The 12,697-nt window shown below is 37.9% G+C and overlaps 1 protein-coding gene across 1 annotated transcript; it reads left to right on the top strand.

Moving 5' to 3' along the window:
- The first annotated feature begins 2,151 nt into the window (after positions 1–2,151).
- On the top strand, positions 2,152–9,250 carry LOC105231221 (phospholipase A1). Its single transcript, XM_049451198.1, has 3 exons — positions 2,152–2,722; positions 4,124–4,382; positions 8,282–9,250. Exons 1-3 carry the CDS (start codon positions 2,638–2,640, stop codon positions 9,231–9,233), a joined length of 1,296 nt encoding a protein of 431 aa, XP_049307155.1. The 5' UTR covers positions 2,152–2,637; the 3' UTR covers positions 9,234–9,250.
- Positions 9,251–12,697: the final 3,447 nt, after the last annotated feature.

Below are 12,697 nucleotides of genomic sequence, written 5' to 3'. Positions count from 1 at the left end.
TTTTTATGAAAATACAATTGTTTCAATACAAATTTTTCAGTGAGTAGTTATGAGTGCATTCGAACTCTTGGAAAACTTTATGGACTAAAGCGAAGAAGTGTTTGAGGCAGCAATAAAAGATGTACTTATATGGCGTAAAGTGCTGTTCTTAAAGGATTTATAAATTGTTTGCGATTAACTATAGTGTTCTACGACCGGTCTAGAGATATCTTGTACAAAAAAATTCTTAAGGGGTTATATACAGTTAGGATTTTCAAAAAATCGATTTTCTTTGTTTTTACGTTTTCTTAATATATATATATATCTGAGTACACACACAAAATTTCAAAACGATCCAAAGAATGTTTACGAAGTTATAGACCCATTAGTGAAGGCGCGCCGACTACATGTAAAGTGCTTTCAAAATTTTAAACTCGTTTTTCTCGAATCTGTGTTTTCAAAGTCGGTGAGCAAGATTTCTCAGAAACGGCTGAACCGATCGGTCTGAAATTTTTACACAAGCTTCTTAACTATATTTTTTAGTAATTAGTCGAGAGATTTCCCCATCCGATGAAAATTTCTTATTTTTATAAACAATTAAAAACCCGAATTTTGGACGAAAATCGAACCTTTTGCTTTGAGTAGCCGCCATTTTGTCAATTTTTTTTTTTGCTAATTCCTTCGATCAATCACTAGATTATTTATTATATTAATGAAATTTATTTGGTTTTTGCATTTTAGATGATCCAGTCCAGAGATATCGTGCTCACCGCAAGAGGCCTTTTTTTGCGGACCTCTGCAAAATTGGCAATATCAACGTTCCCGATAATTATTTTTGGCAATAAAAAATATGTGAATATAGTTTAAGGTTGTCATAATATACCTGCCAAGTTTCAAATCAATAAACCAAATAGTTTGCTTAGAAAAAATTCTTGAAAAATGCCTTTTTTTCGACCTCCTAACTGTATATAACCCCTTAAGTTCGACTGTTTGCTATCAGTGGCCTAGTCGAGATCATTTTCCCTAGAGAGTGGTTCATAAACACAAAACCTTTGCTGGAGTCCGTGACTGACCTTCAAGAATGGAAAGTATTACATATACCATAATATACTCAGAGTTATTTCATGGCAAGCCTTTAGTATCCGGTAATAACCTTTTATTAAAACAAAGCCTTTCAGAAGTTCTTTACAATTCCGATTTAGGTATAAATAGTCAATACCACCGATATACCGATATATTTCTCCAAGCAAAAGTCATCAGTACTAATATGAGCAAAAAAACAGTAAGCCTTTGATCATAATGTTAAAATTATTAATTTATTCTTAAAAATATATGTCGTCCCTATCCCCCTTGGCCACAATGAACTTGTGCCAATGTTTTTTGCAATCGTCGCATCAGTCAATTTCCGGAATAGCCTTCAATGGGCGTAGCGACTTTTCAATTGAATCAAAACGGTGAACCTGAGCGATCCCATAATTTCGGACACCTTTGCAAATAGCTTCACGGAAACGGTGTAAAACACAATAGTATTCCGTGTTGACAGTTTGGCTGGTAGGGGGGAATTCGGAGTGCCTGGATAATTGAGGAAAATTGTCAACACAACATTGATTTTTGTCCCGCTTTGACGGTTTTTTCCGATATTCGGCCGATTGATCGTCTGTTTACGGGTCGTAAGCATAGATCCAAGAGTCATCGCCAATAATAATGCATTTCTTGACAATCGTTAACGCGAAAAAATCCCCAAACGCACTTCAGTAACTAAACTACACTAAAAACACTAATGATTATTTTGATATGATATTTGGCACGGTATTTTGAAAAAAAACTTGAAGAATAGTGAACAATTTTTCTACTTCAAATTTTTTTTTTTTATGTATGAACTCATGCACACCCTGCCCACTCAAGAAACAAATGTGCAGGTACAAATTAATAAATATTGCAACTCTCCGATGTTGAGTGCATTTAGTAAGCACTGATCGCTCTCTCAGACAAAAGGGCTCGACTCTCAGGTGTATCGCTTAGCTATGACATGGTACTTTAGTCAATGTTACGTTTATAAACATTCAATTAGCTCATTCGCCAACTTGTATAGTCAAGCGTTTATGTCAGCGTCCGGTAGCAAAGTTGTCAGAGCTCAACAGCTGATCGTCAAGATCAATCGACTCTCGACTCGTGCCAACGTGCTTGTGCATTTACGCTGCTACAGTGCTGGCGGAGTCAGTTGCGCGACGGCGATCGCTCCGACTGGTTGTGAGCTAGTAACTCCGCAGTACTTTAATTATCCATATGAAACGAATACGAAAAGATATTTGTGCCTATAAAATTAGTTCGCGTTCGTGGATTGCGAATTGAGTACGGCGAGGGACGACGCGATCGCAGCTTCAGTTCAACGGCATTCACAAAGGCAGGCGAATCGCGAACCAAAGCTGTCAACGTCGACATTTACGCGTCGCTGGAATAGTTTGTGGTTCTGTGTTGTTTAGTAATCGCAGCTAATAAGCTATCTCGTTGACATATTTGCGGATTTCATAATTGAATAGATCGAGTGGGGGTGTGTGCTTTGTTTACTACGTCTATTTTTGTCATTTACTAATCCATGAAGTGAAAGTGAATTGGTTGAGCTCAAGTGCCGAGTAGTGTATTTATTAACGAATTCAGATGCACCACAGATCCGCGATTCGAGACACACTGCGCCTCTCTTGTCTAGTGGCAGTTGTTGTTCTAGTGATATTTATTGTAAATGGTATGTATAGAAATAAAGTGGGTAGTGGAAAAGTAGTAAGAGTAAAAAGTAATAGTAAAAGTAAGCAAACGTTACAGTACAATTCGAAGTGGAGTTAAATAAAATCTTCGTTTAAGTGGAAAAGGTGTATTGCAAGCCCGAAAATAAAATATTTCTGTTATATTTATGTACGACCAAATCTCTGTTGTTGTTGTTGAAGCGACAGAAAATACTCCTGGAGTTGCAAATCTTCACCGCATAAAAAAACCGGTTATATAGACCCGACTATCATATGAATGGCGCCCTTATCTCTAAAAATACCGTGCGAAGCTCGAACATAAAATAAAAATATAAACAAGCATATAAATGACGCTTGTCAAGCCTGTCAAAAGTTTATTAGAAGAGCTCTTGGAGTTTTTAAGATTTACTTAAACGCTTTTCAAACAATGATATCTCAGTTCGGTTTTTGAAGGCGCCTAACACTGAATACCCTTACTAAACAATATATAGGGTGGGTCATATAAAATTTTAAATTTCGAAGATAGGTGTTAAAGGATTGAGTGTAGCGTTTGCTGTATGGCACGTAGCGCCGTCCTGCTGGAACCAAATGTTTTCCAAGTCTTCCTCTTCAATTTGCTTGAAGAAAAATTCGGTTAACATTGCGCGATATCGCACACCATTGATGGTTACGGTTCCTTCTTCATTTTCGAAGAAAGATGCGCCAATGATTCCACCAGACCAAAATCCGCACCATACAGTGATTCGTGCTGGGTGCATTGGCTTCTCGACGATTACGTGCGGGTTTTCTGTGCCCCAAATGTGACAATTCTGCTTGTTAACGTAACCATCGAGGTGGAAATGAGCCTCGTCCGAAAAGATGATTTTTCGGTAAAATTGACCATCCTCGGTCAAACGATCTTCTGCCCAATCTGTCAATATTTCCCAGTTTTCTTTTAGTGAATAGCGACCCATTTCGTAAATTTTAGACTTTTTACTGAATATCTGTCACTTTCCGAATGGTATTTGACGTTTCCAATGTCGAAATATAGATAATTCAAATTTAAAACGTTAGATGGCCCACCCGTTATGTAATTATTTTCGAAATTTTGTATATTTGGTGCTATCTAAAAAGTATGACAGATGACGCTGTGGTATAATTTCTGAAATTTTTGAAATACCGTTAAAATAAAGCAATATCTTCGGGCAAAAAAATCTGTAGAAAAATACCTTAAATTTAAATGCTATCAACTTAAAATATTGATACCAAAACAAGCCTTTTGGGTAATAGTTACTTGACATTTAAAGCTGTTTTTATCAAAATCGCTGAAATGGACTTCCAATTAGAATTTAGACTTAAAATGTATAATTAAAAACTATGTTAATTTATAATATTTCCTCAATTATTGTTTTTCATCTCGGCAGTGCCATCAGCCCACAGTGCACCGCTAGCTAGCTCATTGCGTGACGTCTGCGGTCACACGCTACGCAGACCAAGCGGTTTTTTCGATTCGACTTTCCTGAAACGTTTCTTCAAACACTGGATACCATTCACCAGTGCCATGCGCGTCAAAATGCAATTCTATTTATATAAAAGAGATTTTGCAGAGTGTGGACGTGAGATAATAACAGACGATGGCAGCAGCTTGGAAATGTCTGAATTTAATCCAGAGCATCCAACCAGGTTAGTGGAAAATTTTATTAATGCGAATTTTCTAATATACATATACACAATTACTGTCAAATAGTCAAAACTTACAAAAAAAACTATCTTTAGTTATAAGCGTTGAAGCAAATTGAGGTTAAGTTTCGGCATTGTATTTTTCCAAAACTTAACCTAAGCTTTTTGCTAGGTATATACTACTTATGTACGTGCGTTTCAAAATCCGAATAAATAAATTTTTAATTGCGTTAATGTCACGCAAATTAAATTTTTTTTTACCGAAATTTTGATTGCCAACACGTTAGTCTATAAACAATTGCATTAAGGCTGGTCTATATTGAATTTTCGTTTTAATACCCTGAACAGGGTGTATTTTTTAAATTGCTATAATTGCGTAAGCGATGACTAAGCCAGTAAAGGACAGGGTGTATTAAGTTTGCCATGAAGATACTGAAGGAAATATCGGAAATCCAAAAAATTATATATAAATGACCAACGTGACGAGCTGAGTCGATTTAGTCATGCCCGTCTGTCTTTATAATGTACTAGTAACTAGTCCCTAAGTGAAAAACTGGTACAACGAATTCAATCGTGGCCGACGCTCGCTCAAAGACGAATTCCGTGAAGGTCGTCCAAAAACAGCCGTTGTGCCAGAAAACATCGATGCCGTATGTGAACTGATAATGCAAGACCGTCATGTAACATACCTTCAGATAGAGGCATGCCTATGCATTTCTCCCACCAGCATACATTCGATATTGCATGAACACCTGGCCGTAAAAAAGGTTTGTTCTCGTTGGATCCCGCACAATTTGACAATCGCTCAAAAAAAGGCTCGTGTGGATTGGTGTAAAGAAATGCTGAAAAAATACGATCGCGGTGCTTCAAAAGACGTTTATAAGATCGTCACAGGTGACGAATCATGGATCTATGCGTTTGAGCCCGAAACAAAACAGCAATCGACCGTGTGGGTCTTCCAAGACGAGCCAAATCCAACGAAAAAAAAAAAACATTTTCGTTGATAAATATGCCTATTTTCATTATTAGGCCAGAAATATATATAGCAGCCCCCGTATCAAGATATCGATCTGAAATGTAACACATGTTCTTTTCTCCAAAAGAAGCAGCTCATTTTCCGAAATCGCTCATATCAGAGCACTGTAGCATACTACTGCCATAACAACTGAACGATCGGAATCATGTTCTTGTATGGAAATTTTTTTCGTGTAAACTCCGAACAAACTGTTTAGATCGAGTCACTATAGCATATAGCTGTCATAGAATTGATCGAGTGCTTGTATGGACAACTTCTTTTCTCAAACCTTTTAGGAGATATCTTTACCAAATTTGGCATGGACCTGTTTTTTGGAATTTTTAGAGGTACTGCGGCTACGCTGAATCTGAAGTTAGCGTTTTTTTGTTTTTTTTTTCATTTCCAATGGATTTCAACCTACTGTCTTCTTTCTTTCTATTTTTACGATTTGAAAGGTAGTCTATTGGAAGTATTAAGTATTTAAAAATTCAGTCGAAAAATTTATAAATATAAAAAAATGTATATAAAATAATATAATAATAATATTGATTTCACAAAAAACGCCCACCCTAATGTAAGAAATTAACGAAATCAAAGCCAGCAAGCTGTAATTACGTAATAAGCACAGATTTTATAATTAAGGCATTTGTCACCGCTACTGTGTCATTATGACAAATACACCAATAAACTCACTTTTAACTAATTAATCACTAATTGATACTTTGTTATACTTATACATACATAGGTGTTATTGTTACTTTGTATAATATGCTTAGGCAAGCAAAAAATATACAAATCGCATTGTCCAATGCAGGCGAGATGAAAGCGATTAATTGATATTTTTGTTTATTAATATTACGGAATTAATCGTGAGATGATTGAATACGTTTTTAATTACATAAACAAACAAACGATCGTTTAATCTATAACGGTAGTATAAAAACTGCACGCGAGAGTTGATAGCGAGCAAGTGCACATAGGAAATATGTAAGTAGCATACGCAAATAGAGGTCGGTAAATATGAAAATTACAACAACAACGTACACAATAACAAACCACATCTAGCTGAGAAAATATTTTTATTATACATATTATATGGGCATGTCAAGCCACAGACCAGATATTCACCATGCGCCAAATCTTGGAGAAGACCCGTGAAAAAAGGATCTATTCATCGATTTCAAAGCTGCTTTTGACATCACAAAGAGGAGCTGCCTTTGTGCCGATATGTCTGAATTTGGTATCCCTGCAAAACTAATACGACTGTGTAAACAGTCTTGAGCAATACCAAAAGCTCCATCAGGATCGGGAAGGACCTCCCGGAATCGTTCGATACCAAACGAGGTTTCAGACAAGGCGACACCCTATCATGCGACTTCTTCAATCTACTGCTAGGGAAAATAATTCGAGCTGCAGAGCTTAGTCGGGTACACAGATTATATTGTATTGATATCATTGGCGCCAAAAACCGCGTCGTTAGTTCTCCTTTCTGTAGAGTGGATAAGGAAGCGAAGCGTGTGAGTTTGATTCTAAACGAGGACAAAACGATATATTTCCTGTCATCAAAAAAGTAGTCGTCGCAATTGCGACTTGGGTCCCACGTCACTCTTGACAGTCAGCTGATAAGTCAACGTTACGAGTTTTCAAAGGAAATGAAGCACAGCAAGTGGAAGACCTCCACTCCGTTGGTGAGACCAGATGGAGAAGGACTTGGCTACACTTGGAATCTGCAATTATACATATAAATGACCAGAATGACGAGACAAGCTGAATCCCGCCTGTCCGATAGAACGAGTGATCTAAATAAAGGTAAAGGTTTTCAATAGACTTTTTTTGACAGATCACGCGTGATTGTCAAGCTCTGATGTTATTTTTGTTCAGTTCTGTTAGGCATTTCATCAAAGGAAGACTTACGCCTGAACAACGTTTACAAATCGTTCAACTTTATTACGAAAATTAACGTTCACGAAGACCGTGGAGAGTCTATTAGGCGCCGTTCGCAGCAACTCGGGCTGACGAATGGAACGAAAACGTACAAAATACAGCTTGTGCAAGAAGTGAAGCTGCTCCACCTTCGTTCACTCTATGGGCTCTTGAAGTTCGGGAAATCAGACGTTTTCGAGCAAAATTTTGTTCAGCGGTGAGTCTCATTTCTGGCTCAATTGGTAAGTAAACAAGCAAAGTAGCCGCATTTGGGACGAAGAGCACCCTGAAGAGATTCCAGAGCTGCCTTTTCATCCAGAAAAAAAACAGCGGTTTGGCGTGGTTTGTAGGCCGATAGAATCTTCAATCCATATTTCTTCATAAGTCCGTCGCTTCATGCCGATGAGAACGTAACAGTCAAGGGCGATAATTTTTGTCGTCTGATGATTTTAGTCTTTCTGCAGTTGTTTTTAGAGAGTCAATGAACGCATGTGAATCATCTTGTGAGGACTTGAAATCAATTCTTACGTGATTCACATTCAAAAAAAATAAAAGTTGAAGTAAATAATCTGATAAGCGATTGACTTCTTTGAATTTCGAATTTGGTTTTGAGGTCGACACTTTCTCATACCGACCACAAAAACAACAATTATGCATCGGCATATGTGTATATAGTATATCACATAAGGTAGTATATATACAGATATAAACAACAAATTGTATGCACAGCTGCAGACACCGGTTTTAACAACTTTTATGACTCAGAGAGAAATTAGTACTTTTTATTCCGACTATATTTCGTTAAAAGTCTGGTTGAACGCACTTCATGATTAAACATACACACATATATAATGTAGTATATACCCAAAATTGGCATACAAACTTACAAATTTACATTACATCAAAAACTGTAGAGGTACATATTAAAGATCACAAATATTTCCTCTCTCTCCCTCTCTTGCAGAATAATCATACATGGTTGGATGAGTCAGAGCAAAGGCGCCTTGAATCGTGCCGTCAAAAATGCGTATCTAAGTCTAGTCAAACGCGAGCCACAGTCAAACGTTTCCAGCGAAGGTGCCACCGAAGATGCCACCGTCGCCACCAGTTCACCAATCAACAGTGTCTACGTAAATAACATTGGCGATGGTAATCGTAGTGATCTCAATGGCACTGTAATGCCGAGCGACTATAATATAATCGTCTGTGATTGGAGTATTATTTCGTCGAATGTGAATTATTACAGTGTCGTCGAAATGGTTGAGGATTTAGGTCGATTACTTGCCGATTTGGTTGGTTTTCTGCACCTGCGCACCGGCCTCAATTATAATGACGTCTATTTGATTGGTCACTCGTTGGGCGCACAAATCGCCGGTAGCGCTGGCAAGCAAGCACATCCCTACCGCTTTAACACGATCTATGCGCTCGATCCGGCCGGTCCGAAGTTTCGCGACGTCAGCGATGAGTTTCGCGTCGATCCAAGCGATGCTGAGTACGTCGAATCTATACAGACTAGCAGCAGTTTGGGTTTCGAAGAACCAGTCGGTCATGCCACCTTCTATCCGAATTATGGACGTGACCAGAAGAAGTGCTATTTTTATGGTTGCTCTCATCGGCGGGCTTACCACTATTTTGCCGAATCGATTACCAGCAAATTGGGATTTTGGGGTACACTCTGTCGCCGTGAATCGGATGATGTTTGGATATTCTCCGAGACGGGTGTGGAATTTCGTATGGGTGGCGAGCCCTCTACGCCAAAGAGGGGCACATTCTATGTTAAAACAGCAGCTAAGCCGCCATATGCACTGGGTCCAAATATACAACCGCAACGATTGGTCACAGCTGCCATAGATAACGAAACAAATGAAACATTCGAAGACGAAAAGAATGCGATCAGCGAGTATGAATTTGTATAGTTTTTAAGTGTAGAGTTTGAGTGAAAAAATTCAGTGTTGTTAAAGAGTCGAATGATTTTATATAAATATTTATTTAAGAATTATTTTATTTATTTGACAAAATCTACTGGATATATACACGTATGGAATTTAAAATTTGATTAACCCACCATCAGATTTAAATATTTTGTAACGTTTTGTTAACTTGATGTGATGCGATATAATAAAAATTCCTGTTGACATAATGAGATGTGATATATAGTATAAAACGAAATTGATTTTAGCCATACTAATTATGTTTTTCTGGGCACTCTTTGTTGGTATGGCGAGATATATGATGTGTTATGATCTCATCTGATGTGATGATAAGAATTACAACTATTTTCTTTCCAGTGTTTCTACAAAATTCCCCTACATCATTGTCAGGAAAGAGCGAAACCTAGAGTAGAAAGAAAAAATGATCAAAGGAGGTTAGATCTACGAAAGTACAACCTTTGGTCGGGTCAATTCCGGTAACATAGAACCGGTTGTTGTGGCAATTGCATATCAAGCATATGTCCAGTGTACAACAAGTCCCCACATGACACTAACCGCCTCTTTGCATGCCCTGCTAACAACAGACATCTGACACCCTCTACCTATGGTCCGACCCCGTCGAAACAGCACGTTTCCTGGGAATACCATTGAATGACCACGATGACAACTAATCTAATCCTTACCATCATAACGGAGATTAGGTACCCGTTACAACAACAACAACCGAAGTCGATAGAACGATGAGATGTACGAGATATATTAAGGGACAGAAGCTACGCCGGCTAGGTCTTGTCTTCAGAATGAATGAAAATACTCCAATTCTGAGAGTATTCAACGCAGTAACCGGGGAAGCAGAGGAAAAGGAAGACATCCACTCAGTTGGAAAAACTAGGTGAAGAGGAGAGAAAGACCTGAATACACTTGGAATCTCCAATTGGCTGTGAAAAGCAAAAACGACTGGCGCTCTGTTGAAAACTCGGCTATAACCGTGTAAGCGTTATCCATGCCAATAAAGAAGAAGAACTGCGGAACGAGCTGAGTCGATTTAGCCATGTCCGTCTGTCTGACAGACCAACCATCTGTCTGTATATAAGCGAATTAGTCCCGAAGTTTTTGATAGAGCGAGAAGCTGCTCATTTGCCGGAACCGACGTTATCGGACACTATAGTCGACTGTACGATTGGATCCAAGGTTTTGTATGGAAAATTCTTCATTTGACGAGATATTCTCACGAAATTTGGCATGGCTTGTTACTTAAGGCAGTAATGTATTCTTCAAAGAAATTGCTCAGATCGGATTACTATATCATATAGCTAACATACAAACTGAGCTATCGGAATCAAGTTCTTGTATGGAAAACTTTTTCATTCGACGAGATATGTTCACGAAATATGGTGTAGGTTCTTATATGTATAAGACTCGGAAGAAATTTCCTGATCGGGTCACTGTAGCACAAATAAAATACTCATTACAAATTTATTAATTTAAAATACTATTGTGCAAGCATAAACATGATTTATTCATAAATTGCAGTAATTCGATGCGAAATATTCACCATAAATTATTTAAATGGATAAACCGCCAAACACTTAATTGAAATTTAAAGCTCTTCTATCCACACGTGTCACACGTTTAATTGCTTCCATAACAAAATTGACCCTCAAAAATGTAGCGCTGTCGCTCAAGCTTGCACTTCGTGTCATTAAATACGCCACTAAGTGTTTCCTGTCAACTTAAGCAAAAGCAAAAGCAAAAGCAAAGACAAATTTATTTAAAAATTTATAAGCTGCACTTAACTGCTAACCACAACGTGATATGTATGCACACATTAGAAGCACCTCAGCACACAGGTGAGCGAGTGGGTGAGCGCGTTTTACCAGGCACAAACATCCTGGTCGCTGGCGGCCCACAAATGTTCACACATACTTCGTAGCCACAAACTCCAATGATGACACAGTATTAGTGCATACATTTTTCAATTATGCAAATTTTCCACACACACACACGCAAGCGCGCACACTGGCACAATAACTCTTATACTTGAACACCTACGTTTATACCTACAATGTGCATGACGTCGCTATGTAACATATGCGGTATGTATACATACATATATATGTTTAGGTATGTATGTTTGTATGTGCGCTAATTTGGGCTTATTGCGCCGCATTCCACACGTCAACGCTTTGATAAGGGCGCTGGAAATTCGGCGACCCAACACCTGCGCACCAACCCACTTCCGCTCGCACACACACACAGATAGCACATCACACTGTTGGCACGAGTACACCTCCCCTGTCAGCGCGCGCAGTTTGGGTTTCGACGTGTTGGTAGCAGCTTTTTAGGCCTTCATCGCATCTCCAATCGATGCGCAAACAAATGCTAATGAGCAAAACCACCAATTAAGGTTAAAATGAAACCGTTAACTTTTCAACGACTCGGGTTGATGTACTTGAAACACGTGCTAGGTGTCAATGGGTTTGGCTTCATTAGAAGCACGCTGAAGTTTGAGTTACATAAATACGCGCCGATTTTCATGTGATAAATTTTAATGACACTTTGCGAATTGCTTAAAACATGGATTTTGCGAGAGGTTATGTGAATTGTTACTTAATTTCCTGCAACCGTGGTAAAGAGTTTTATTTCACCGAAGCTGTAAAACTCTTACAAGTGTATTTTCTAGAGCCTAAAAGTGCATAAAAAGATCTTTAACTTTATTTTGATCAGTTAGCTTGTATGGCAGCTGTATGCTAAAGAGGTTGGATCTGCATAATATAATCAAAACTTGTAGCGCTGCTTTAGATAATTATAAATATCAAATTTCGTGAAGATATCTCGTCAAATAAAAATATTTTCCATACAAGAACTTGATTCCAATCGTTTAGTTTGTATGACAGCTACTGCCTATAGTGGTCTTATATCGGCGCCTACGTCAAATTGGTAGCCTCTTGGTGAGAAAAAGACGTGGGCAAAATTTCAGTTTGATATCTCAGAAATTATGAAATTTGTTATTAATGTAGTTAATAATAGTTAATCAGTAATATAGGAATGTATTAAACGCACTTTCAATTTTGTTATTATTTTTTAAATTTTCTATCTTTCATTATTATTTTTTTAGTGTCTCACTAGCACTCAGCTTTCTCTGTACTCGCCACTCAACATTATACACCACTTTGCCAGTGCCCACTTTTCTCGCTAAAAAATTTATAACTTCGTTTTAGTCTTTGGAGACACTTTTGCTTTTCAATTTCCCCTTAGCGTTGCGCGCTTTGAAATCTTAAGTGTTTTTGCAATCTGCTTTGTATGTAGTAAGAAAATCCGTGTCTAAAAAACTCTTCATATAAATCTTTTCAGCGAATTCGCCGTTTATCTCCGTTATTGCATTTATGACCGCCTTTTATTTTATGCCTGCAGGATAACTTTGCGAAAGTTTCTGAAAAACATGCACA

This window comes from Bactrocera dorsalis, chromosome 1 (genome assembly GCF_023373825.1).
Source record: "Bactrocera dorsalis isolate Fly_Bdor chromosome 1, ASM2337382v1, whole genome shotgun sequence".
Lineage (NCBI taxonomy): Eukaryota > Metazoa > Arthropoda > Insecta > Diptera > Tephritidae > Bactrocera > Bactrocera dorsalis.
This window is presented reverse-complemented; position numbering and strand designations above follow the sequence as displayed.

Coding starts and splice junctions, on each gene's coding strand:
- LOC105231221 (XM_049451198.1), top strand. CDS start 2,638: ATGCACCACAGATCCGCGATTCGAGACACACTGCGCCTCTCTTGTCTA. Junction 2,723..4,123: donor AGTGATATTTATTGTAAATG/GTATGTATAGAA, acceptor TCATCTCGGCAG/TGCCATCAGCCCACAGTGCA. Junction 4,383..8,281: donor AATCCAGAGCATCCAACCAG/GTTAGTGGAAAA, acceptor CCTCTCTTGCAG/AATAATCATACATGGTTGGA.